Source organism: Podarcis raffonei, chromosome 8 (genome assembly GCF_027172205.1).
Source record: "Podarcis raffonei isolate rPodRaf1 chromosome 8, rPodRaf1.pri, whole genome shotgun sequence".
In the NCBI taxonomy this organism is placed as follows: Eukaryota; Metazoa; Chordata; class Lepidosauria; order Squamata; family Lacertidae; genus Podarcis; species Podarcis raffonei.
Genome location: NC_070609.1, coordinates 88,582,298 through 88,610,096, shown reverse-complemented (window position 1 = coordinate 88,610,096; position 27,799 = coordinate 88,582,298). Strand labels below are relative to the sequence as shown.

General features: G+C 44.7%; 2 protein-coding genes across 2 annotated transcripts in view; one reads left to right on the top strand and one right to left on the bottom strand.

The window, feature by feature from the left end:
* The window catches only part of TGFA (transforming growth factor alpha), a 49,017-nt gene extending 28,170 nt beyond the window's left edge, over positions 1–20,847 (top strand). Inside the window, exons 3-6 of the mRNA XM_053401445.1 lie at positions 10,982–11,099; positions 12,105–12,254; positions 16,115–16,224; positions 19,320–20,847. Coding sequence (XP_053257420.1) covers positions 10,982–11,099; positions 12,105–12,254; positions 16,115–16,224; positions 19,320–19,327 — 386 coding nt within the window. The 3' untranslated portion in view covers positions 19,328–20,847. The remainder of the gene's footprint in view (positions 1–10,981; positions 11,100–12,104; positions 12,255–16,114; positions 16,225–19,319) is intronic.
* LOC128420040 (low molecular weight neuronal intermediate filament-like) overlaps positions 13,704–27,799 on the bottom strand; it is a 206,169-nt gene continuing 192,073 nt past the window's right edge. The window contains exon 5 of the transcript XR_008331957.1: positions 13,704–13,722. The gene's annotated coding sequence lies outside the window, so the exon portion shown is untranslated. The remainder of the gene's footprint in view (positions 13,723–27,799) is intronic.

Here is a 27,799-nt window from a genome sequence, read left to right as displayed (position 1 = left end):
AGGCCCAATTCAGAGTGCTGGTTTTGACCTATAAAGCCTTAAATGGCTTAGGACAGCAAGACCTCGAAGACCACCTCTCCAGACCCTGTGATCATCGTCCTTCTTTGTATGCCTTTTCCACGAGATGTCCAGAGGGTGTCAACACCAGAATGGGCCTTTTCTGTGGTGGCTCCCTGTTTGTGGCATGATCTTCCCAAGGAGATTTACCTAGTGCCTTCATTACATATCTTTGGGCGGCAGGCAAAAAAATTTCTTTGGCTTATTAACATTCTCTGGTTTTTGATTCATTATGTATTTTGTGTTTTCATTTTGTATTTTTATGTTGGGAACTACCCTGTGATTTTTAGATGAAGGGCAGCATACTAACTAACTAACAAAATTAATTAATCAGACTAGAGGTGTAGGAGGAGAACCAAAGGAGCAACCGAGTCCTTTTTTATGTGGAAGCCTGGGGCAATCAAAGGGGCTGTTTCATCAGCTTGTAAATCACAGCTGTCTAGTTATGGCTCATTAATTGCTTTCCAGCTGCACAATGAGCCCTGATCCAGTTCCCAGGATTGCTTGAACTTAAAACAATGTCCACTTATGCTAGTGAGTCAATAGACCTACTTACATACTTAGGTAAAGGGACCCCTGACCATTAGGTTCAGTTGTGGCCGACTCTGGGGTTGCGGCGCTCATCTCGCTTTATTGGCTGAGGGAGCCGGCGTACAGCTTCCGGGTCATGTGGCCAGCATGACTAAGCCGCTTCTGGCGAACCAGAGCAGCGTCGGAAACGCCGTTTACCTTCCCATCGGAGCGGTACCTATTTACTTGCACTTGACGTGCTTTCGAACAGCTATGTGGGCAGGAGCTGGGGCCAAACAACGGGAGCTCACCCCATCGCAGAGATTTGAACCGTCAACCTTCTGATCAGCAAGCCCTAGGCTCAGTGGTTTAGACCACAGTGCCACCCGCGTCCCTACTTACTTACTTACTTACTTACTTACTTACTTACTCACCTACTTACCCAAACCTTTATTAGGCATTACAAGTGCAGTGGTACCTTGATTCTCAAATGCCTTGGTACTCAAACAACTTGGAACCCAAACACTGCAAGCCTGGAAATAAGTGCTCCAGTTTGTGAACTTTTTTCGGAAGCTGAATGTGCTCCGTTTTGAGTGCCACAAATCCATTTTGAGTGTTACGCTTCTGATTTGAGTGCCACTCTTCAGTTTTGAGTGTTACGCAGAGGTCTGCCTGTTTTTGCTATTTATTTCGCGTTTTTGTTTTGTTTTTGTGACTGTGTGGAACCCAGTTCAGCTATCGATTGATTGTGTGACTGCAGTATATTGTTTATTGCTTTCATTTTATGGATCACTGGCCTCATTAGATAGTAAAACCCATGTTAAATTGCTGTTTTAGGGGTTGTTTTTAAAAATCTGGAATGGATTAATCCATTTGGCATTACTTTCTATGGGAAAGTGAACCTTGGTTTGGGAGCACTTTGGTTTTGGAACGGAGTTCTGGAACGGATTAAGTTTGAGAACCAAGGTACCACTGTATCATAAAACATCATAAAACATCTAGATGTAAAATTTTAAAATACATACAAATAAACAGCACATATACAAATACTGGAATTGGAGTCAATAGATTATCTTGCTGGTCCTTACAGAATGAGATGATATTATGTCACTGATCTGTGCAAAGCAAGCACTACAGTTGAGAGCAGGAACACTTAGACAGCAATACAACCCTCTTTCCCTTGCCTTAAGCTCATGTTCCTTTAAAAATAACCCGAGTGAGCTTATCTTCTCCCACTGTTTACAGCTGTGTTTTGTTCCGTTTGAAATCAGAGTACAATAAACAATGAATTTTAAAATGTCGGGTGGTGGTGGTTTGGGGTATTTTTTATTTATATCCTTCATGGAAGTACTTGGTGAACCCCTCCTCATCTCCTCTCCCCCATTGATTCTCACAACAACCCTGTGTGGTAGACTGGGACTGATTTGTTCAAGGCAGACCCCACAGTGAATTTCATGGCTGTGCAGAGAGTTAAACTGGGTCTCCTCCGTCCAAATGCAAGGTTTGGGTGGTGAAGGGGATGTGACCACTAGAGAGTTAATGGAATGAACATGTGTGTGTGTGTGTGTGTGTGTGTGTGTGTGTGTCCCAAGCTAGCTAAACACTCAAGAGCATGCAAAAAGTGGGGGTCTCGCAAAAGATAAGTGACTTGTGTCCTGCATAGTATTTTCCTCCGAGTGGGATTCGCTTTCTTCGTCAACTTGGGGCCTTCCAGCACGGTTTCTTGACCTGACCTGTGACATGCGTTTTCTTGTTGACTACAGTTAAGAACGACTGTATTTCATTTCCATTTTCCAGTTCTTTTTTGAGAACTGGAACAAAGCTACCTTTTTCCTCAAAGAAAATATTAACTTAATGCAGGAAAAGTTTTCGACGATGTTTAATTTCTTCCAGGGTCTCATTTGAAACATTTCAAAGTTGTGGTTTTAATTAGCTTTGCTGCCTGGTTTGCCATTAACTTTCTGCAACAGGAACTTGATGGGGCTTTGAAATGGAGAATGGGTGGGCTTTCTATATAAGGGGCAATCTGCTGAACAGGATGTTGTTTTCCATGTCAACTGTTGGCCAACAATTTAAAACAGCCCAGGATGTGTTGAATAATTGTGTAACAATGCGGCAGGATCAGGATTCCCTGAACGTTTCCTGAACCATACTTATTGGTAATCTCTTTAATACCAAACATTCTTCTTAATAATGTTTCATTATATGGAATAACCAGCACAAAAGTTTTGCCACAGTTTCTCCATTTTGCGAAGTTCTCTCTCTCTCTCTCTCTCTCTCTCTCTCTCTCTCTCTCTCCCCCTCCCTCGTGTGTGTGTGTGTGTGTGTGTGTGTGTGTGTGTGCGAGAGAGAGAGAGAGAGAGACAGAGAGTAGTTCTCTTGTATCTATGGTTGTTCCTTGTGCTTATAGATATATTTTTTTACATCTCTTCGGAAAGCAAGCAGATTTTCTTTTCTTTTTTTAATTATACATTTTTATTAGGTTTTCTTAACATATCATTTCCAACAATCATATAACATAACTTCCTATCATATACAATGTTTTAGACTTCCGTCAACACCTCTGATGATTTTTCGTTAGAATCATAGAATCATAGAGTTGGAAGAGACCACAAGGGCCATCGAGTCCAACCCCCTGCCAAGCAGGAAACACCATCAGAGCACTCCTGACATATGGTTGTCAAGCCTCTGCTTAAAGACCTCCAAAGAAGGAGACTCCACCACACTCCTTGGCAGCAAATTCCACTGTCAAACAGCTCTTACTGTCAGGAAGTTCTTCCTAATGTTTAGGTGGAATCTTCTTTCTTGTAGTTTGGATCCATTGCTCCGTGTCCGCTTCTCTGGAGCAGCAGAAAACAACCTTTCTCCCTCCTCTATGTGACATCCTTTTATATATTTGAACATGGCTATCATATCACCCCTTAACCTCCTCTTCTCCAGGCTCAACATGCCCAGCTCCCTTAGCCGTTCCTCATAAGGCATCGTTTCCAGGCCTTTGACCATTTTGGTTGCCCTCCTCTGGACACGTTCCAGTTTGTCAGTGTCCTTCTTGAACTGTGGTGCCCAGAACTGGACACAGTACTCCAGGTGAGGTCTGAACAGAGCAGAATACAGTGGCACTATTACTTCCCTTGATCTAGATGCTATACTCCTATTGATGCAGCCCAGAATTGCATTGGCTTTTTTAGCTGCCGCGTCACACTGTTGGCTCATGTCAAGTTTGTGGTCAACCAAGACTCCTAGATCCTTTTCACATGTAGTGCTCTCAAGCCAGGTGTCACCCATCTTGTATTTGTGCCTCTCGTTTTTTTGCCCAAGTGCAATACTTTACATTTTTCCCTGTTAAAATTCATCTTGTTTGTTTTGGCCCAGTTCTCTAATCTGTCAAGGTCGTTTTGAAGTGTGATCCTGTCCTCTGGGGTGTTAGCCACCCCTCCCAGTTTGGTGTCATCTGCAAATTTGATCAGGATGCCCTTGAGTCCATCATCCAAGTCGTTGATAAAGATGTTGAATAAGACCGGGCCCAAGACAGAACCCTGTGGCACCCCACTAGTCACTCTTCTCCAGGATGAAGAGGAACCATTGATGAGCACCCTTTGGGTTCGGTCAGTCAGCCAGATACAAATCCACTGAGTGGTAGCATAGTCAAGACTGCATTTTACCAGCTTCTTTACAAGAATATCATGGGGCACCTTGTCAAATGCCTTGCTGAAATCAAGGTAGGCTACATCCACTGCGTTCCCTTCATCTACCAGGCTTGTAATTCTGTCAAAAAATGAGATCAGGTTAGTCTGACATGACTTATTTTTCAGAAATCCATGCTGACTATTGGTGATCACAGCATTCCTTTCTAGGTGCTCACAGTCTGTTTGCTTAATGATCTGCTCCAGAATCTTCCCTGGTATTGATGTCAGACTGACTGGGCGGTAATTATTTGGGTCCTCTCTTTTCCCCTTTTTGAAAGTAGGGACAACATTTGCCCTCCTCCAGTCTGCCGGGACTTTGCCTGTTCTCCAGGAATTCTCAAAGACGACTGCCAGTGGTTCTGAGATCACATCTGCCAGTTCTTTTAATACTCTTGGATGCAGTTCATCTGGCCCTGGAGACTTGAATACATCTAGACTAGCCAAGTATTCTTGTACTATCTCCTTAGTTATTCTGGGCTGTGTTTCCTCTGCTGAATCATTTGCTCCAAATTCTTCAGGTCGTTCTTTATCACTTATTCTGCATTTCTTAATTTCTCTATTATTCTTAATTGTCATTAACTAATAATTCTCCTCATAGTCTTTCTTGCAATATTTCAGATAATCCTCGTCTCAATACTTCTTGCAGTCCTACTAGCATAATCTGTTCATTACAGTTCCTTTTCAAATAGTTCGTATATTTACTCCAGTCTTCTAAGAATCTCTGATCCCGCAGGTTTCGAACACTTCCAGTTAATTTATCTAATTCTGCATAGTCCATCAGTTTCATCCGCAATTCTTCTTTCGTTGGTAATTCTTCTTGCTTCCATTTTTGTGCCAATAATATTATTGCTGCTGTCGTTGCGTATAAAACAACTTACAATCCTGTCTGTTAATATCATCTCCTACAGTGCCAAGTAAAAATGCTTCTGGTTTCTTAATGAATGTATATTTCAACATCTTTTTCATCTCATTATATATCATTTCCCAGAAGTTTTTCACACTTTTACGTTCCCACAGCAAGCAGATTTTCTAAGGCAGGGCTGGAGAACTGATGGCCAACCAGATGTTGTTGGACTTCCAGATGTCGGAGGACCACAGTTTCCCCCATCCCTTTTGCAAAGTGAAAAGTTGGCTGACAGACCCATGTTACAGGATGCCCCTTAACTGCTTGTGAACTTCCTGGTCAGCCGCTGTGAGAAAAGGATGCTGGACTAGATGGGCTGATTCATTGGGCTCTTAAGTTTTTGTGTTCTCCTTGGGGTCTCGCTGTTTGTGGTGTTGGGCTGGTTACATTTTTTGGAGGGGAGAGAAATTGGTGTCCTCCGGAACCTGTGGTGTAAATTTTGAGTTGTGGGGGTGGCAGTGGTTAGAGAAGCAAGGATAGGAAGCTATGAGTGGGCAAATATACCGGTAATTGCAAACGATTTAGACACCTGCTGAAAACTTTTTCAGTGCCGCCAGGAAATTGTGCAGGCAATTAAGAGAACATCTTTCCAGATTGGTTAGTTGATCTCTCATTTTAAGCTTTTCATTATTTATCACACACACACACACATATGTAAACGGCTTTTGACATTTTTTTAATGATACAGTGATATATAAATGTTTTTTTAAAAGTAAATTTCTATCCATTTGGAAGTGTGGGCTTAGGTGGTTAAGGCCAAGCCTTCATGGAGGTGAGGCAGGAAAGATGTTGAAGTCAGACACGTTTATTTCTTACTTTATTTCATATACTGTATTTTTCGCCCTATAGGACGCACTTTTTCCCCTCCAAAAATGAAGGGGAAATGTGTGTGCGTCCTATGGGGCGAATGCAGGCTTTCGCTGAAGCCTGGAGAGTGAGAGGGGTCAGTGCGCACTGACCCCTCTCACTCTCCAGGCTTCAGGAAGCTATCCCCCCAGCCCGGCAAGCTCCGGGAGCGATGGTGAAGCTGCGCGCAACTTCGCCATCGCTCTCGGACCCGTTCTGGGGGCTGGGGTCAGGGGAAGCTCGGGCTTCCCCCGCCCCCTGCCCCGCAAGCTCCGGGAGCGATGGCGAGGTTGCGCAACCTCGCCTTTGCTCCCGGACCCCCAGCCCCGAGGCTAAAAACAAAGTCAGGACAGCTTCCATACCGCTCACTGTCATGGCTTCTTTGCTCTTTGGGGCTGGGGGGCGGGGGAAAATATTTTTTTCCCCTTTATTTCCCCCCCCCCCAAATAAGTGTGTCCTATGGACCGGTGCGCCCTATAGGGCGAAAAATACGGTAATTTATACATTGCTTGATTGTAAACAACCAACCAACCTCCAGAGCAGTTTACAAAAAAGATAAAATGATCAATAAGAAGAATTGATAACAATGTAGGTTTTTCCAAAGTTAAAATAACAATAGACTAAAAACGGATTAAACGTGCACCAACTTTCTAAACATCTGGACAGGATTGTCTAAACAAAAATGTTTTTATCAGGCACCAAAACGTGCACAGCGAAGGCTCCTGCTTGATGTCAAGAGGCAGGGAGTTCCAGAGGGTAGGTGCTGCTACACTATAATTTTGAGCTCTTACAAATGTGGGGCAGGTCTTATGTGGCAGCGTTTGGGCCAAGTGACGACAGGAGGCAGTCCAGTCCTGACTGCTGATCCCGTTTCTGCTCAGACATATGTAGCTTAATGTAATGAAATTAAGCCTTCCAAACCGTACTAGACACGCACACCTCTTAAGTTCTGCATACTGCTGCGTACGAAATCTGAAAGATCGCTGTGTTCTTTCAAACCTTCTCACACAAGGCCTGCCTTCTTATTCTGTTTACCTCTTCTGCTGTGAGTTGAGGGGAAGCGTGGATGTCTGGGTGGCGGGGGCCACATTGGATCTGGTGAGTAAACACACTCAGGATCGTGTTGTAAGGCTGTGTGCAGACTGCAGCCCGGCTGCGTTGATTTCACCGTGTCATTGGGGGCCTGGAAGCCTTTGGGAAACGGAGCCAGGGTACCACTTTGCACTCCACTAACAACCAAGACTAGCAGATTTATTGTGGCATCAGCTTTTGTCTGCCTGCTGCAACATATGGTTTACTTGAGCAAAGTAAAGCCACCCACACAACAGTGTAGGCAGACTGGTCTGAAGGAAGTTGCTTGCTCCAGAAAAGTATCTTGCAGCCTCCGTCTTCCCCGGGTGAGATTTTTCAGATGTCGGCCAGCATCTTTAACCAGTGCTAACAATGTCCATCTTAAAGCACTCTCAGAAAATACTTACATGACCAGTCAAACTGTGGCTTTCAAAGGATCTGTTAGCCTCTCTAGTTTATCACAAACAAGGGATACTTTTTGTCTCAATAACCTTTTAGAGGCTTTTAACCGGTATGTCCTGTTTTTAAAGGTAGTTAATTCTCATGAAACTCTTTTTATTTACCGTAAATCATTATTTCTTATTTGTTAACATTTTCTCCAAGGAGCTCAAGGTGGAATACATAGTCCTTCTTCCTCTTTTAATTTAATCCCCACAACAACAGCAACCCTGTGAAGTAGGTTAGTTGAGGCAGTGACTGGTCACCCGCTGAGCTTCATGGCAAGAGTGGAGATTTGAACCCTGGTCTTCCAGATCCTAGAGCTCGACAGTCAATCCACTGTACCACATTGGCTCTCCTACAGTTGATATGTGACTCAGCTGCAATAGTCTCTGAGTAGTTTACAAGAATATGTTGCAAAAATTGCAGCCTTGGTTACTGCAGACATCCTGTTGAGCATGTTACGATTCTTGCACTAAGGTTTTTTCCAGGTGTTTTTTTTTTTTGCAAGTAACGGCAAATAATACACTGGCGTGCATTGCTCATGAGGGTTATCCAGTACAGTGGTACCTCGGGTTACATACGCTTCAGGTTACACACGCTGCTAACCCAGAAATAGTGCTTCAGGTTAAGAACTTTGCTTCAGGATAAGAACAGAAATCGTGCTCTGGCGGCGCGGCAGCAGTAGGAGGCCCCATTAGCTAAAGTGGTGCTTCAGGTTAAGAACAGTTTCAGGTTAAGAACGGACCTCCGGAATGAATTAAGTACTTAACCTGAGTTACCACTGTATTCTGAAAACCTCCCAAAATGGCTGGGGTATAAATAATAAAATTGTTGTTGTTGTTATGGAATTTGCCAATCTGGTGGCTGTGGTACTTAGTATGGAAGGTGGCCTTTTGTAGCAGCTGCCCCTGGCACGATGCCCTTCAGATGTTTTGGACTACAACTCCCATCAAGCTGTCACCCAAAACATCTGGAGGATGCCAAATTTAGGAAGATTGCTTTATGGCATGTGATATTCTGTGAGCCTCTTTGAGAGGACGGTGTCCAGAAAGGCAGCCCAGGAATGTCTTGCATAAATGCATAAAAATATCTTCATTTATTATTACGACTATTTAAGTTGTAAGACACATGGCTTCTAAAAAGGTTGAATGATGTCATGGTCAGTTACCTTCTTCCTGTAAATGGATGTGTTCTTAGCAGCGCACATTCTCAGCCCACTACCCCACAAAAGTATGTGTGACAAGTATCCTTATATTGACAGCTGTTACTGCTGCCTTTGTCCATTCTTCGTCTTTTTAATTTTTAAAAATCTATTTAAATTTTATTTAACATAATTATTACAAAACACAAGCAAAATACTGCAAATACATGCATACATATATATTTCAGATAAGCATGCATATATAAAAAAAGAAGAAGAAAAGAAAAAATAAGGAGAAAAAGAAGAAAAATTGGAAGAATTTCTTCCAAATTTATTCTACAAATATCTCAATAATAAAATGTCATTGATTGACTTCCATCGCTTACACTGCACTTCCTATATACATTTTAAGCAAAATTGTATCTGTTATTCCGTGTTTTTCCCATACAATCTCATACAAATATTCTAATCAATAAGTTTTCTAAATCTTTCATAAAGCTATTCTAAACACAACCAATACCTTACACTTAATCTGATTTGATAAGACAAAAACCAAAAAATACAATCCAGAAACAATGGAAATGTTTAAATGATTATTTATGTAAAAGGTAAAAGGACCCCTGACCATTAGGTCCATTCGTGACCGACTCTGGGGTTGCGGCGCTCATCTCGCTTTACTGGTCATGTGGCCAGCATGACTAAGCCGCTTCTGGCGAACCAGAGCAGCCCTCAGAAATGCCGTTTACCTTCCTGCCAGAGCGGTACCTATTTATCTACTTGCACTTGACATGCTTTCGAACTGCTAGGTTGGCAGGAGCAGGGACCGAGCAATGGGAGCTCACCCTGTCGCGGGGATTCGAACCACCGACCTTCTGATTGGCAAGTCCTAGGCTCTGTGGTTTAACCCACAGCGCCACCCGCATCCCGGATTATTTATGTAGACAAAGATTAAGTGCCTTTGCCCCTTCCGCTTGCCTTACAGTAATGCCAAACCTTGGCTTGGTTCATGCACTCTAGGTATAGCGTTCTAGTCAAGCCTTGGTGGTAGGTGAGGGACAACTCGTGGGTGAAAACATACGCTGACTGAGCATGGCCTCTGTTTCTCTGTGTATCCTCTTCTGTGCACCCCAAACATGTTCGCCATCCTATGGAAGTGCCTGCAGGAGGCAGTGATGGCCCCCAGCGGATGGCTTTAAAAGAGGATTAGAGAAACCCGTGGAGGAGAGGGCTATTGATGGCTACTGGTCAGGGTGGCTCCGCTCTGCCTGTGCAGTTGGAGGCAGCAGTGCTTCCGAATTCTGCTTGCTGGAAACCCCAGGAGGGGAGAGTGTTGCTCTGGCGCTTGGGTCCTCCTTGCCACTTTCCCATTGGGGCATCTGGTTGGCCACCGTGAGAACAGGATGCTTGGATCCAGCAGGCTCTTTTCGTGTCCTTAGGATGGCCATGGGGGAGGGGGAGGCAATTTGGTGTAGGTTATATTTCAATGCTTGACTACCTAATAATTTCTTTCTGAAACAATTCACAAACTGAAATGAAGTTACCCTTCCAATTTTGCTCCACTTCATATTTTGTGTCGCACCTCTCTAACCAAGGAATGTGTAGATAAATGCTTGTACTAAGGACAAGCATGCCTAAAAATGCATATATTTGTGAATTTATTTTTATTTTTACGAAAAGCCCAATATTAAGGGAAATTGCTTGCCGAAATGTTCATATCGTGTACACTTTCATGTAGAAATGTATATAAAGGTGCACAGCATTGCTGATGAATTCTCATGAAAATCTTTTTTAAAACAATACAAACTGATGGGGGAAATGTGGTAAACTCAATTTGAGAGATACCAATATTGACAAATTAGTTCATCCTTATGGTAAAATGGGAATAAGGGAAACCTCACAAATTACTGTATTTTTCGCTCTATAAGACGCACCAGACCACAAGACGCACCTAATTTTTGGAGGAGGAAAACAAGAAAAAAAATATTCTGAATCTCAGAAGCCAGAACAGCAAGAGGGATCGCTGCACAGTGAAAGCAGCAATCCCTCTTGCTGTTCTGGCTTCTGGGATAGCTGCGCAGCCTGCATTCGCTCCATAAGACGCACACACATTCCCCCTTACTTTTTAGGAGGGAAAAAGTGAGTCTTATGGAGCAAAAAATACGGTACATTCCCCCCCCCCTTTCGTATCTGCAAAACAAACAAGTATGTTTCTTTGTATGTAGTGTGAATTGTATTGGCAGTGGTACCAAAGATTAACCAGTCTTCTCTCTCTCTCTCTCTCTCTCTCTCTCTCTCTCTCTCTCTCTCTCGTCCATCTTTTCTTAGGTCCGCCAGTGGCTGCTGCTGTGAGATCTCATTTTAACAGCTGTCCGGATGCTCATAGTGAGTTTTGCTTCCATGGTACTTGCAGGTTCTTGGTGCAAGAGGAAAAACCAGCTTGCGTGTAAGTCTCTCTCTTGCATCTTGTAATACCCACCTTGTTGCATTCAGCAGTAATCGTGCAGTCGGCATGTCACGAAAGAAAGTGTCCCTGCATGCATTAGACTAGACATAGGGAAACTTGGCCCTCCAGATGTTTTAGGACTACAATTCCCACCATCCCTGACCACTGGTTCTGTTAGCTAGGGATCATGGGAGTTGTAGTGCCAAAACCTCTGGAGGGCCGAGTTTGCCTATGCCTGCATTAGACTCTTGGGTCACCAGATGTTGTTGGACTGCAGCTCACATCATCCCTGACAATCGGCTGAGTTGGCTGAGGATGATGGGAATTGGAGTCCAGTAGAAGAAGACTGCCTTAGGGGATGGGGATGGCTCTTGGGCCCATGTGGGACTTATGGGAAAGCTCCCTTCATCTGCAAGATTTGCCTTGTTGGAATGTTGAGAGTTGGCACGAAGAGAATAAACATGTCAACGTGATCCAGAGCACATGCTGTGTTCAGATGGGGAAGAGTAAAATACCAATAATTTTATTAATGTTTTAAAATTAATGTATATGCCACTTATATGCCGAAATGGTTCCTAAGCAGCTAAAATTTCACGTTATATAGCAGAAGTATAAATACGTAGAATTCATTGGTTTATTTGGATCACGCCTGGCTAGTGCCCTGATTGGGAACACAGTGCAGTCTTTCCCGTGGGGAACACGTGCCTCAAAAGAGCACTGCAAACTCTGGAGTGAGGCAGGGAGAGCAGGACTTTGTGCTTCACTCTAAATGGGAAACACAAGCCAGGCCTTCCGTAGCTGCTTCCTACCCTGCCTCTAGGCACATTCCAGCCCTCTGATTTAGATAAAATCCCATCTTATTTCTGAATGTGAGAAAACAGCATCTGGCTCAAATTCTGCACAGACACACACACACACACACACACACACACACACACATTTAAAAAGCTTGTGTCTTTTCCTCTGTGCACTCACTGCTCTTGATTTTCTTTTGCATCATCACAGCTGCCATTCCGGGTACGTTGGGGCGCGATGCGAACACGCGGACCTCCTAGCAGTGGTGGCCGCCAACCAGACAAAGCAAACCATCACCGCCCTGGTGGTGGTTTCCGTTATAGCCTCTGTTGCCCTTATCATGGTCTGCGTCCTAATACAGTAAGTGAAACTTCCATTTGAACTGATGTTCTGCTTTGACATCTCTGCAAGCATGAAGTGTGTGTGTGCATGTGCATGCACCAAGGCATGTGTTTTATGTAAAATGTATGTCTTAAAAGGTGGCCAGCCTACTGAATAGGCTCAGGTGGGCAGCAACAGTTGATGGAGAGAAGGATCTCCTTTTCCAAGTCCAGCCTGCTTCCCAGTTTGGAAGGCTGGAGGCAGACCTCACCCTGACATGTGGCTAAGGCTGCTTGCATAGACTGCAATGCATCAGACAGCAGACTTCTCCCTCCAACAGCTGTCACCAGGCAGTAACTGCAGCATCAATCTGCAGCAGAGGAGACAAGAGAAGGGATGCTGGGTCATCAACTCTGTACACCTCTCCTTGGACTACCCTAGCTGATCATTAGAAGAACTTCCAACAAAGAATGTGCAGCTGAGTTTGCTCATTTCCTCCTCCCTCCCAACCAGTTTTCCTTTAGTGCCCTGCCTTTTTAGTAGGCCTGTTGGTTGTAGCGATGTACAAGTCTCTCTCGGGAAGCCTTCCCCACCTCTGAAAAGTAGGGTAGAAATTTGTTTAAAAGAGTGTGCATGATCTTAGAAGCATAGAAAGTTGCCTTCTGCTGAGTCCTGCCCTGGTCCATCTAGCTCAGTGTTGTCTACACTGACTGGCAGCTGCTCTCCAGGATTTCAGGCAGGAGACAATGATAGCCCTGATATGCTGATGGGGATTGAACTTGGCACCCACTGAATCCAAGGCAGATGCTCTGCCACTGAGCTATGGCCGGCCACTTAGCTTGTCACGTCTCAGAGTGGTCCCTGTGGTGCAGCCACCTCCCTGAACCTGAGCAGCCCAAAGTCTGGTCAGTGCTTGGATGGGAAACCACATTGGAATGCCATCCTGGAAGAAGAGCAGTGAGAGGGAAGTGTAACACCTGGATGAAATTGAATATGGACTTGGCCTCTTGGATGCTGAAGGCAATTGATTGCATGGAAAGGGAAGACCTTCTCTCAGCCTAATTCTGCCTCTAGCTTCAAAAGAGAGGAGCTGCCATTGACCAATATTGGTTAATGCAGAACGTTGAACAGTTTCCTTTAACAAGGTAGACCTGCAAATCTGTAAAGAGCACTCAGTGCAAGTTACCCTAATAATCCTCCATGTTTGGACTAGATGACTGTTTGGGTCTCTTGCAGTTCTACAGTTCTGTGATCTGCATCGTCTCTTTTTGCCACAAACCCTGGCTTAAGAAGGCTGGTGGAATTAAGTCTTACTTTCACCCAGTGTCTGGAACAGCTGCTTTGGAAGTTCTGGGAACTTTTTCTGAAAGTGTCTCTTCATTATAGTATATTGTGTAATTTATTTTTAGTTGTAAATTGAACCACTTTGTTAACTTTGTGGATGAGAAGAGCATGAAACTATGTCTCTTCCTCCCCACACACACACACACACACACACACACACACCCTCCTGCTCATCTTCCCATTCCTCGTGTAGATTTGCAGAAGCATTTCAGCATTTAATTCTGTTTTGCAAAAAATGCAATTAAATTAAGGATTCCCTTAATTTAGAAAGACACTTTGGAGAGAACTGGACATGCGTTTTGTTTTCAGTTGTTGTCTGCTGCAAAACAAAACCCGCCCTGCGCTGCCTCTGCCCCCACCCTTTCCGCCTGGCAATTTCTCCATCCGCAGCCTGGATGTCCTAGAATGGCTCTTTCTTGCAATGAGGTCATGTGTTCCGGTGTGTTTTTGTTCTGAGGCCGGGAGATGGTGGCATGCGTGTTGCAACTGGAACGCCACCCATTAAGCTAAAATTAAAGTCTTTGCTGTGTAATTTAGAGGACGGGCAGCAGTGTCGTTGTGGTTGGTTTCCCAATCTGCGTGGCTCGCCTTGCGAGATGCCTTGCCTAATCCCTTTTCTCAAGCAAGTCCCCAGCCCTCCTCTCACCTTTGCTCGGGGAACATTCTCTGCCAGCAGCGAGACCAAAACGAACAAACCAGTTAGGACAGTCACTGACAACAGCGGGTTTCTCCAGGTCCTGCCGCTTCTCTTGGTGCTGAGAAGTATTTGTGCAGGAGTGTGTTGGTAGTAAATACTCTAATGTTTTAATAACATCCTTGCTCACAAATTGGGTCATGAGGGCAGCTGCATTTTGTACTAGCTGAAAATTTCAGACCGTTTATTTGTTCTTACAGGCAGACCCATGTAGTTTGCATTGCAGTAGTCTAGTCTGAATTTTTAATTTTTCCCCCTAAGATTTATAAACTGCTTGATTGTAAAAGAAACAAACAAACCTCAAAGCAGTTTACAAAAAAAGGAAAGCCAATAAAATTATCTCTAAGAAAAATGAACAGCAATAATTTAAGACTTCTGAAAAGTTAAAACAACAATAGCTTAAAAACAGATTAAAACTCACATGAACTTTGTAAGCATCTCAGGCTTGTCTGAACAGAAATGTTCTTAGCAGATGCCAAAAAGAGTGCAGTGAAGGTGTCTGCCTGATATCATTAGGCAGGGAGTTCCAAAGTCTAGCCATCAGAGAGCCTGACTCACCTTTTGTTTATTTCTAAAAGTATTTCTATACCGCCCACTCGCAGAAAACATCAAGCTGGTGCATAACAATATATACAATGAAACATCAAATGCCATAAATAAATACAAGGCAACCATAGAGATGACTGGCTTATCTGAAACGGAATTTAAGAAGCTGAATGGGCCTGTCTGAAGGAGAACAGGGAGGATGACTGCTGAATCTCTGCTGGAAAAGTATTGCCCAGCCTGGGACCAGCAACAGTGAATGACTGGCTTCTAGTTGAGGCTGGTCAGACTCCTGAGACAGAGGGGACCAGTAGCAGGATTCTTTTGGATGATTTGCTGCATTGCAGACTGGATGACCCTTTGGGTCTTTTCCAACTCCCAGATTCTGTGCTTCCAGTGGTTGTGCTGGGATGTAAGGGCTTGAGTTCTTCTTAGGAAGAGAGAGGGAGAGACAGAAACCGGGTTTTTTTGAGCTACTACCACCTGGATTGTTCTACCTGATTGTTCTTGTCTTTGGGCCTTTGCTCCCTAGGCTATTGGTCTCTTATAAGGCTGGTGCAAAAGATTTAATCTTAAATTAGTGAAGCACCTTAAAGTGATTCGAATCAAACCGAACAGTCTTTCTTTTATTTTAATAGACAACACACCCCATTTTGATTTATTTTTCTAGCTGTTAAGTTTTCCACTCTAATTCGGGAGTTCTGAATTTTAGCAGGAAACCTGGAATCCAGCAACAAACTTTATAGTGCCTAATCACAGGGCCTGAGGTGCTTATAAAACGGGATTACAGCAGTACTGAATTGTGATAAACTTGGCAAATCTAAGACTTGAGGCCGAGCAGCTTTCAGAGTGCAAGGGGCTAGCGGGGAGCTACCAGGTGTGTGAACCTGGGTTTCCAGGTTCACAAACTCAAGGGCCCATCCTTGCCAGCCCATTCTGAAGGTGGTCACAAAGTGGGCCCCACTTTGCCAGCTGCCCTCTCTCCTGTAGGGACGGACGACATTCTGATGTCCCACCCCTTCGCATTTATTTATCTCACTTATATCCCACCTTTCCCCCTGAAATAGCTGGAGATGGTGTACATGGTTCTCCCCTTCCTCATTTTATCCTCACAACAACCCATTGAAGCAGGTTGGGCTGAGAAACAATGGCTCGCCCAAGGTCACCCAGTGAACTTCAAGACTGAGTGGGGATTCGAATCTTGGTCCCCCAGCTCTTAATCCAACACACTAACCACTGCGCCACCACTGAGCTTCTGCATTCTGATGTCATTCCTCGCCTTCCCCTGCCTTAAACCTCTTACGCTTATGTTTTGCAGCTGCTGTAGGATACGGAAACACTGCGAGTGGTGCAGAACTGTTGTCTGCAGACATGAGAAGCCCAACGGGCTCCTGAAAGGAGGAGCGTCTTGCTGCCATTCAGAGACAGGTAAATAAAGGGGCTACAGAAGCAGCTTAGAGGGGTGTGTTTAACCTGAAGGGTAGTAAGGTGAAAACTAGCTACTTCCATGGGCTGAGGGTCAGAGTAAAGGTAAAGGGACCCCTGACCATTAGGTCCAGTTGTAGCCGACTCTGGGGTTGCGGCGCTCATCTCGCTTTATTGGCCGAAGGAGCCGGCGTACAGCTTATGGGTCATGTGGCCAGCATGACTAAGCCGCTTCTGGCGAACCAGAGCAGCTCACGGAAATGCCATTTACCTTCCCACCGGAGCGGTACCTATTTATCTACTTGCCCTTTGACATGCTTTCAAACTGCTAGGTTGGCAGGAGCAGGGACCGAGCAATGGGAGCTCACCCCGTCGCAGGGATTCGAACCGCCAACCTTCTGATTGGCAAGTCCTAGGCTCTGTGGTTTAACCCACAGCGCCACCCGCATCCCGGATTATTTATGTAGACAAAGATTAAGTGCCTTTGCCCCTTCTGCTTGCCTTACAGTAATGCCAAACCTTGGCTTGGTTCATGCACTCTAGGTATAGCGTTCTAGTCAAGCCTTGGTGGTAGGTGAGGGACAACTCGTGGGTGAAAACATATGCTGACTGAGCACGGCCTCTGTGCAGCCTCTGCTGTGCACCCCAAACATGTTCGCCATCCTATGGAAGTGCCTGCAGGAGGCAGTGATGGCCCCCAGCGGATGGCTTTAAAAGAGGATTAGAGAAACCCGTGGAGGAGAGGGCTGTTTAATTGTGAATCTGCAGTTGGAGACAGCAATGCTTCTGAATAGCAGTTGCTGGAGACCCCAGGAGGGGAGAGCCGCCTGCTATAGTTCATACAGCCATGACCTGCGTTGAGTTTGCAGCACAGTGGCAGAGCATACACTTCGCATGTTAAAAGTTCCCAGATTCAATATCCAGCATTTCCAGCCCAAAGGATTTCAGGAAGTAGGAACTGGAGAGGCCTCTGACTGAGAGCTTGGAGAGTTAAGAACGTGAGAATTTATTATTTATTTGCAGTATTTGCAACCCGCTCTCCACAGAATGTTTCAGCCCCAGAGTAGTAAAAATAAACAGACAAAAAACAATCCACAAAAATGACAAAATCACCTAAACGGGACCAATAAACAACCAATTCTAACAGAAGGTAAACAAGCAAATTGACACTGTAAATAAGTATTTCCAGTATACTGAAATGCAGGCCTTGAGGTCAGCAGGGCTGCCAGGTAGTGGTTGGCAGCTGGATCAGGCCAAGGGTCAATCTAATCCAGCATCCTATTTTCCACGGTGGCCAGCTGGAGGCCCCTGGGAGACCCACAAGCAGAACCTAGAAGCGAGATTTCCAGTGGCAAATGCAGTGCAATTGCACTCTCCCCTTGTCCCCCACTGGATCGTAACCCGAGGGAGACTGGCTCTGATCCTGGGGATGGTTTGCAGCCACTGACAGCCTTTTCCTCCATCAGCTGCGTACCAAGCAAAACAGAGCCATCCTTTGACTCTGCTGTCCTCTGTGAGAGGACACTGCCTCTTTCTCAGTCTTAGAACTAGAAGACAGCAGGAATTCTCAACTGTTTAAATTAGATTCCTCTGAGGCATGGGCCGAATTCTGCTCATTCAAAATAGATTTTACAGCCCGGTCTCCAACTTGGTCAGATGGGAGGATTTATATTTCTCCTGATTTAGACTTAGAGTCCTGAGTGTCTTCATTTGGAGCTCCCTGCAAACAAACTTACGCCCCTTCCCCCATTGAAAGGAGCTTCGCTGCTGCTTCTTACAAGCTGTAGAATAATCTATGAGCTGCTTTGCTACTCCAGGAAGGTGCGCAGAGTTTGCATCAAATTCACCATGTGCCCATCTAGCCCTGCTGAGTTTAGCCTGGAGGTCTTGCCTTTTAAGGATACTGGCACTGTCTTGTGCGATGAGGCCAAAGCACTGGGAAGTCAGGTACACCTGAAAGCTCCTAGGCAGAAATTGGTGGCCTTCCCCTGTGTTCTTTTTCCCGCCAACCCCACATTGGTATTGCGAGGTAGACATAGGGTACCATTTTGCCATCATTGTTGGTGGTCCATCCTCTGTGGGTTTGCCTATTACCATCTTAGTGATCATCCCCGCAGCTTGTGACTTAGGGTCATATCCATTGCTGTGTGTGTGAGCGGAACAGACCTCCAGTTGCATAACAGGATCACCACCCTCCCCTTACCTTCACACCCTCAGAACTGGGAGGTTGATGGGCCACCCAGGACAGATTTTGGAGGTGCACGGAGGACAGTGACATCTTGTTGCATGAGAACATGTCCTATAAGGCAACATTTAATTCCATGCAGTGTTGCATAGCTCAGTCATACCTTACATGGGGGTTATGTTCTAGGTATGATGTGTATATGCAAAAATACATACAGTGGTACCTCGGTTCTCGAACAAAATCCATTCCGGAAGCCCATTCGGCTTCCGAAACACTCGGAAACCGAGGCGTGGTTTCCCATTGGTTGCAAGAGCTTCTTGCACTCAGTGAAAGCTGCGTCACACGTTTGGGTTCCAAAAAATGTTCGAAAACAGAAGCATTTACTGCCTTGCTTCCGGGCTTTTGCTGTTTGAGAACCGAAACGTACGACAATGGAGGCATTCGGGAACCGAGGTTCCACTGTATGCTGGACACACACATCCAGAACTGCCCCGTATGAGCATCCTTACCTTCTGGAGCTGGTGTGTCAAGTGAGCCTTGCCACCCCCCAAGCAAGGCAGACAGCTTAAAAGCTCTCTGCCTTGCTTATCAGACAAGTCCCACTCAGCATGCGGGTTTTGGGACACTCCCGCAAGGGCTGTCCAAGTTCCTGCGATGTCTTGTGTGAGCATCCCAGAACCCATTAAGCAGGGTGGAGAGCTTAAAAGCTCTTCCACGCCTGGAAAACCTAGCACGAAAGAGCTTTTAAGCTGTCTGCCTTGCATGCTATTAATTTGCCCAATTTCAGCTGTGTGAGGTTCAATCGTGCAAGCTAGTTGCATGCAAGATGCAATTGTATTATACCGTAGCTTTGCTACAGCCTAGTCAGAGTGAAGCCTTTATCCTTAAACTATTTTGATGCCTGTTTTCACAGTTGTCTGATGGAGACGGGGGTCTGCTGGGATTCTTACTGCTGTGTGTAGAAGGGACCACTTGAGCATCCTACAGGAGGCCTACAATATTCCAGAGGGACACTTAAGATGGACACAGGTGCTTCCTGAGGACAGAACAGTATTGGCAAGCAGACTCCCTGCAACTTTCGGCTTCTTGTCTGTATCCTCCATTCATGCGTTGTGCTTCCAGAACTTTGCCAGAGGGAATCCGACCCCTGCTTTGTGGAGACACGTGACGCCACACACCAGGTCAATCCATACATGGAAGCCTATGGATAACCAAGGAATCTCAAAAGACTTCACATAGTAAAATAAAGAGTAGGAAAAGTACAGGCTGGTCATTTTTTTAAAAAGTGCACATTGGACAGCTTCATGTTTACGTTGCTATGAGAAATGCACATGGAGGGGGTGTCTAATACCAGGAAAGAATTGTGTACAGTTCAGGTGGGGGTAAACTTTTGTTTCACAATAATCTTCCTCCTTGCTTGAGACTTCATGGAACATGGACTCGAGTCTTAGGATCCTGCACTCATTACAGAATCCGACTCAAAAGAAGTGATGAGCTACATTAGTGATTTTGAGAGAGCTAAATTGTCCAACTGAGAAGAAGGTCTGCTGGGTTCAACTGCAAGTCCCACCCCCTGAAAAAAATATCTTTTTGTATCCAGAAACCTCCAGATGAATTTTCCAAAGTGATGACTTGTATCTACCAGCACTCAACATTTTCCGTATTTTGAATACCTGGATTTAGAAAAGTAAGGACTGAGCAGCAACACCTTTGAGCCCGAACGACAGCAACATAGCTCACATTTCCAGCTTTCATTATCACTGTGCCTCCAAATTAGAAAGTTCTTTTTCGACCCGACCCCCGTTCTGTGTAACTGGATCAAAACAACAACAACAACCGACTGCTCTGCTGCATTTTCCCAAAGAATGAAAAGCAGAGACCATTAAAAAATGTGTTGATTACAAGGCAAGAGATGTTGGGAAGGATACTACTTGGGTTATGGTTTTTAGCACCTAATTGAAAAAAGCCCAGCTCATTGAAATAGATAAGAATCCTACTTAAATCACTTTGGGATGGATTCTTAAAAGTCATCCCTTTGTGGTTCTAAATAGGAAGGGATTTTTAGGCTGCCTTAACAGGACAATGTCAGGAGACTGGAGTGTTTCAACAGATACTTGTGTGTCTGGAAACATTCCATGGGATCAGCTGGGCTTGTTGTGCATCTTTGCTCTGACAATTCTAACGCATGTTTCCAAAGACAGGGGCAATTTGTGGAAGGGCTTCCATGTCCCGATACTTGTTCTGCAGGAAGACGGCTGGCTCTTGAGTGTGAGGGGTGTAGCATGTTGCTGAGGGTCCTGATGCCTTGCTGAGTGTGCAGCCAAAGGTGTGTTGGGAAGAGGGCTGTTCTTGTTGGCTCAAAGTTGATGTTCACCATTTGGGAGGTCCGCGTTCTGCCGAAACCTCTCTTCTGTAAGCCGAATTGAAAAGCAAGAATCAGGACCCTCTTCTAATGCAGAGTTCCTAATGAGAGGAGGCAGTAATATATAAGGAAATTCTTTTTTTAAATCACTCAAAAGCCATGCTGTTCTTTCTGAGTAGGCAGAATAATTGAAATTTAAGATGCAAGTTGAAACCTCTTCTGTGAAATTTCTAGCTTTCCTTTCCCCCACCCCCCCACCCCAGTAATGGATGGCAGAAGCAATGCTGCCAGCTTGGTTTCCTTTATTTCCATTCCATTCCCTATCCATGTTCCTACTTGATGATGTTGTTTAAAACCCCTGATTGCTGCCAGAGCCAATCTGATTGATACCTTTCAAGAAATAGTTATAGGCAGGTTAGTTTTAGTTCTAAAGTTTACGACATTCTGTGCTACGTTTAAAGGGCCCGACCCCTTTTTATTTGTCATTCAGCACAAATATTTCTTTGACGGTCCTGAGGAGGAGAACTGAGCTCTTCAAGGAAAAATGAGTTTTTTAAAAATATTGTCCCTAAACTTCTTTCCTCCCCAATGCTGATTTATTAAACTGGGCATTACTCCAGCTTGTTTGAAAAACGAAGTTCACAAGATTTTGGCAAACGTCTTGGACTTTTGCACTCTTGAGGTGCAGTCAGGGTCACTCGATTGCCGCAGAACTAAGGAAGAGCAATTCACTTGGGTGGGCATTTCCCCATCGAAAGGCAGTTTTCCCCAAGTTGGTGCCCTCCAGATGTTTTGGACCACATCTCCCCTCCTTCCCAGCACCATACATCTAGGGGAGGTGCAGACCCAAACATCTGGAGGGCACCAGGACTTTGCTCTTATTTGTGCTGCACCGTGGCTTGTCAGCCATGTGAAAGCAGTGTTTTTAAATACCTTTTGCAGAATGTGACCCTGTGCTCCTTTTTTTTCACTGGAAGAAGGAATAGGCAGAAAAGTGACTTGCAGTCTGAATAAACGAGCTGGCTTGTACGTTTCTCTGCAATTGTACCCTGCAATGCTTTTGAGAAATTAGAGATGGCCTTTTAACCCTGAGCTTTGTGATCTGATCCCACCTGAGGTTCTGTTTCAATTTGGATACTTGACCGGAAGCAGGATCAGTATGTATGTTTCTTAAAAAAATAAAAATGGACGAACTGTGCCAATTTTTCACATTAGACACATGTTTGATAAATGAACTAGACACCCCCTTCCTGATTGTGTGTTGACTTCTGGTTATATTGTTAACAACCCCCCCCCTTTTTTTGTAAGTACGTTTACTGTTATAACCAACCTGAAGATTATTTTTAGTCAGTGGTACACTTGTTTCTTCTGTATATGTTGCACTGAAAGTTAATATTTAATGTATTAATTTATTGTGTGGTTAAATTAATTTGATTTACGTAAAGTGTTTATATTTGATTGCCAGTTATTTCTTCCTTAATACGCTGAATTATAGTTATTTAAATGAGTGAAGTACACTTTTTCATAATACTTTGCTGTTGTCTGTTTTTAATGGGTTGAAGGGGATACTTTAAATAAGGGCCGTCTCTGCACAGATTTTAATGCACAAAGTGGCCCTTGTCTGGTGCTGTGTTATGTGGCCGACCTGCCTCTCACATTGAGCCACTGCCAGAAAGCCTCTGCCAGTCAGTGGGGGCAATACTGGGGCAAAAAGGTAAAGGGACCCCTGACTGTTAGGTCCAGTCGTGGCCAACTCTGGGGTTGCAGCGCTCATCTCGCTTTATTGGCTGAGGGAGCCGGCGTACAGCTTCCGGGTCATGTGGCCAGCATGACTAAGCCGCTTCTGGCAAAACAGAGCAGCACACGGAAACGCTGTTTACCTTCCCGCCGGAGCGGTACCTATTTATCTACTTGCACTTTGACGTGCTTTTGAACTGCTAGGTTGGCAGGAGCAGGGACCGAGCAACAGGAGCTCACCCCGTTGCGGGGATTTGAACCGCTGACATTCTGATCGGCAAGTCCTAGGCTCAGTGGTTTAACCCACAGCGCCACCCGCGTCCCTTCAATACGGAGGTAGGGGGCCCAAATATCTGACTCAGTACAATGCAGATTCCTGCGTTCCTCACCTCCTGCATAGACTTACCTAGCCCTTAAAACACACACACCGCCTTTACAAAAGCTGGGGTCTGCCACCTCTCTCACAGTATCCAAAGCTAATAAGTGAAGCAGCACTGTGTGGAGAAAAAGGCTCCTGGTGGCTGCTAGCCATGGCTCAGCTTGGCCTCCACAGTTGGAGGCGGTAGTGCTTCTGAATCCCCGTTTCTGGAAACTGCAGGAGGTGAGAGCGCTCTTAGATGCTGTAGTTCTGCTTGCAGGTTTCCTGTTGCGGCATCTGGGTGTCTCCTTGGCTTGACCCAGAAGGCTCCACTTAGGTTCTTAAGAAGTCCTTCTAGTCCATCCTGAAGCCAGCTGCTGCTGCAGTCTGCTTCCTTGGGCACTCCTGACTCGTGGTATTATGAGATGGGGGGTGTCATACTGTGCCCATTCTCTCCATCTTGGTGGCCTTGAGAGCGGTGCCCACCCTCTCCCTCTGCACCACGGACGAATTCTCACATTCATTATGAACCGAAGGAAAGGGTTCTGTGAACATGAAAACAGTGCAAGGCCTCCATCATCCCCAGATCTAAAGGTGATCCCAAGTGGAGCCATAGGTGGGCACCTATGGAAGTGAGGTCTGCCCTAATGGTCTTTGGTTACAGTGAACAAATGCCAGGCAACCCCAACCTCCTAGTGGCCAAAGGTCTACACACACACACACACACACACACACACACATCTCTGGAAAAGGCTGGCCTTGATGAGCCCAGCTCAGCTGGCTCTGGCCTAAGGTGGTGGGGAGGACCTTGACTTAGGAGGGAATCTGGGTCATGATTAAGAATCCACTAAGACAAAAGTTCCCAGCAGCTGTTTGTGTGAAGGCCAAGTGTAGCATTGAGAGGAGGGAAGGTGAAGAGCCCAATACATTTTTTTTAAATAATATTTTATTAAGTTTAACAATAAGGAAAGACATCACCAAACAAAGGACAATAAAAGCACAAAACCAAGATTTCACAATACATAAAATACCTAAAATACAAACATTTAACCTAAAAAAGAAAAAAGAGAAAAGAAAAAGAAAAAAAAACACCAGTCAACACACAGAAGTAAAATAAGAAAAAACACAAGTCACTCTTTTCTAATTATTCAACATTGATTAACTTATTTTCCTGACTTCCTCACGTCTCCCTTTTTTGTATCCCTTTTTGACAGTTGGTTCAGCAAATTCATATCCTACCACTTTGTCCTTAAGTATCCTACCTCCCAAATTTATAATTTCAAACTTTCACTCTCGGTGAAGAGCCCAATACAGAACGGTCCTGGGTGCCTCGCCTGGTGCTGGGGTCCCAGGGGACTCAGGCTGCTTCATCATGCAAGGAGACAGTGTGGGCTGGGCTGGGGGACGACGTGGTGTTGCTTGGCCACTGGGCATTGATTTTGTGCCTCTGTACATGGGTGATGTAGGCACATCAGTGCACAGTGTTGTGACTGGTGACAATGAGGTGTGCAGGGATGCTGCGTGTTTGCAGAGATGCTGTGTCTGTCGGAGTTGGCAACTGCACCATTGTGACGGCGGCCACCAACATAAAAAAGATCAGCCTGGCATCTGCTGAGTTATTTCATCAATGACATAGTTCCTTTAGCTGCTGCTTATTCATTTATTTTGCAGATTTATAAACCACGACACTGGCTGCAGCTATCAAAGTGACATAGAATAAAATAAAATGACATAAAGATTAAGCTCTAAACACAACAAAACCATTTCTACTGTTAAGCGATAAAACTGTTTCTACAATTAAAATTCTATAAGATGGATGGATCAGGGGAAACCAACAAAAACATCTTCAGTGGCCACCTAAATACCAAGACACTAGGCATTAGTCTAATTTCACTCATTCCAGAAGGCTGGAACTACAACACTAAAAGCCCAGTTTCTAGGATTGTGTATTCTTTCCCCCCAGGAAGTACAAAGTACAAACGGGAGGCGGATGTTCACCCAACTCATTAACAGATGTCAATTTCTTTGTTTAAGTTAAAGAACAAAAGCTAGTAATTATGTAGTAAGGAGTTCATGAGGGTTGTGATTCACTGACCACATACAGCTGCACCCTCCTAAAATCAAAGGAATAATTATTCTGGTGTATATTATCAAAGTGGCTCCTTTTTCTTGTATAATCTTATATGAGTCCCACCATGATCTCCAGCAGGCAGGATATTATCCTACATGAACAGTGTCTGCTGTGACTGCCTGGCAAACCTGCCTACTGCATGTTTCTTGGACATTTTTGCTGGGTAACTTTACAACAGAAGGCTGTTCTGTATCTGGGCCAGAAATCTTTTATGCAAAATATAGTATTTCTCAGTGAGAAAAGTAGAATGTCAAATCAGATTTACTAATTCAATTCTCAGTCTCTCTCTCCCCTCTCTTGGCCTGTAAGTCTTGGTACTGGTAGAATTTGACTCAGGAATCTGGTCTTAAAGGACACTGAGGTACCACAATCCAGGATAGCATGAAAATGTTGTAAATACAAATTAATATGTAGAGAGCTGGGGGGGGGCAGCATTTCTTCTGACTAAATTTTATTCTGTTTCCATGGAATTTTGTGGTCTTTTACTTGCTGTCTTGCCAGAGTCCTCAAGAGGGGGCAAGCAGTAAACTTCAATAAATTATTTATTTATTTATACGTACATCTGACTGGGTTTCCCCGGCCACTCCCCAGCCAACAGAATTAAAAGCACAATAAAACATCAAACATTAAAAACCTCCCTAAACAGGGCTGCCTTCAGATGTCTTCTAAAAGTCAGATAGTTGTTTATTTCCTTGACATCTGGTGGGAGGGTGTTCCACAGGGCAGGTGCCACTACCGAGAAGGCCCTCTGCCTGGTTCCCTGTAACCTCACTTTTTTCCTATATTGTGTTGATGCAAGGAAACAAAAGCTGCCACTGTTGGGGATGGCAGACTTACTTGTAAGCACAAGATCAGGCCACGAGGTCAGGAGCACCCCATTCTTAATGGCCTGGCTTCATTACAGCAGTATATAAACAGTAATTATATTCCTTCAGTCTCAGAGATGATCTGTCCTTCCAGGTGTCAATGAACACACAGAATGTCAGCATAGATTGTTGATTTCTACTACTGAAACAGCGCTATGTGCCTGTTTTACTGTTGTGGCTTCTTGCAACCAGCTTTTGGAACTGTCGCTAAGTGACATGAACCAAAAATTCTCCCTCTTAGGCTCCATCACAGGAAACTAAGTACAATTCGTGACAAAACATGTCCTTGAGAAACAGAAGCCCATCAGTCATTATTCATCAAGATAGTTCTGGCATGTAACCTCATTCCTCAAGGTGTTCTCCAAAGTGCAGATTGTGGGAAGATGAAAATGAATAACAAGGGATGGACCACATTGTAATTGCCCTGTTCCCTACCTGTTGCTGTTCCTGAAACATCTGGCCCTATCCATCTTCTGCAGCAAGTTCATGGGACTCAGATCATTTGTACATTCTTGTAAAACCCAATGCCTGTGAAAGGGATGTATAGCAACAACAACAATTAATACCCCGCCCACCTGGCTGGGTTTCCCCAGCCACTCTGGGCAGCTTCCAACATCAGTCATTAAAAACTTCCCTAAACAGGGCTGCCTTCAGATGTCTTCTAAATGTCATATAGTTGTTTATTTCTTTGACACCTGATGGGAGGGCGTTCCACAGGGCAGGTGCCACTACTGAGAAGGCCCTCTGCCTGGTTCCCTGTATCTTCGCTTCTCACAGTGAGGGAACCTCCAGAAGGCCCTTGGGGCTGGACCTCAGTGTCCGGGCAGAACGATGGGGGTGGAGATGCTCCTTCAGATATCCTGGGCTGAGGCCGTTTAGGGCTTTAAAGGTCAGCACCAACAACTTAAATTGTGCTCGAAAATGTACTGGGAGCCAATGTAGGTCTTTCAAGACCGGTGTTATGTGGTCTCGGCAGCCAGTCACCAGTCTAGCTGCCACATTCTGGATTAGTCGTAGTTTCAACGTCACCTTCAAAGGCAGCCCCATGTACAGCACATTGCAGTAGTCCAAGCAGGAGATAACTAGAGCATGCACCACTCTGGAGAGACACTCTGCGGGCAAGTAGGGTCTCAGCCAGCATACCAGCTGCATTGAGAGGGTGGCAGCAAATTTGCAAGCATTGCAGAAACTCTCCTGAAAGGTCAATAAAAGCAATAGGAGTTATTAATTATTCTCTTCTCAGGAAAAGGAGAAGGGACAAGGAGAAAAAGCTTCAGTCCTCAGCTTTTCCAGATCCCAATTTAATATGACAAGGGTCACAGAAGTTCAGCAAAGAAGGCCAACAAATTTAAGATTGCCAATGTTTTTAGGCCCACTGCTCCTGTACTTTTTACAGCGGCAGTTTGGTCTGCAGACATTATTAGCAGGTGACTACCATGCTGTGAAAAAAATTGTTCTGTTGAGTTCTGACCATCAAGCAGCTCTTCAAGGGACAGCAGCACACAAGGCCATTTTTTTCCTGGTGACTTGGCAACTCTCAAGTTTGGTGCATTACCAGAGACCTCCTTGCTAAAGGATCCTAATCAGATTACATTGTTTGCGTCAAAATAATAATAATATTCTCCAGTTGGTTCAATAAAGGACTTCACTAGGCTTGTTTTCATAGTCAGCCTTTCTGAAAAGCCACTGCAGAATGCTCTTTATAAAGGTCAGGAGAAATAAAAATTGTTGCCATTCATTCCAGATCTGTGTATTGTGAAAAACAAGAATTAAAGCCTGGCCTGGAATGCAAAAACCCCATATTAAAAGCAGATTAAGCATTTTAAAAATAGAAAATAAAATATGCACCGAAATAGACATTGAATAACAAAATTTAAACCAACAGCAGCTGTTTGGTCTGCTGGCCGCCTCATTCCACCTGGCCTGCAACCTTGCCCCA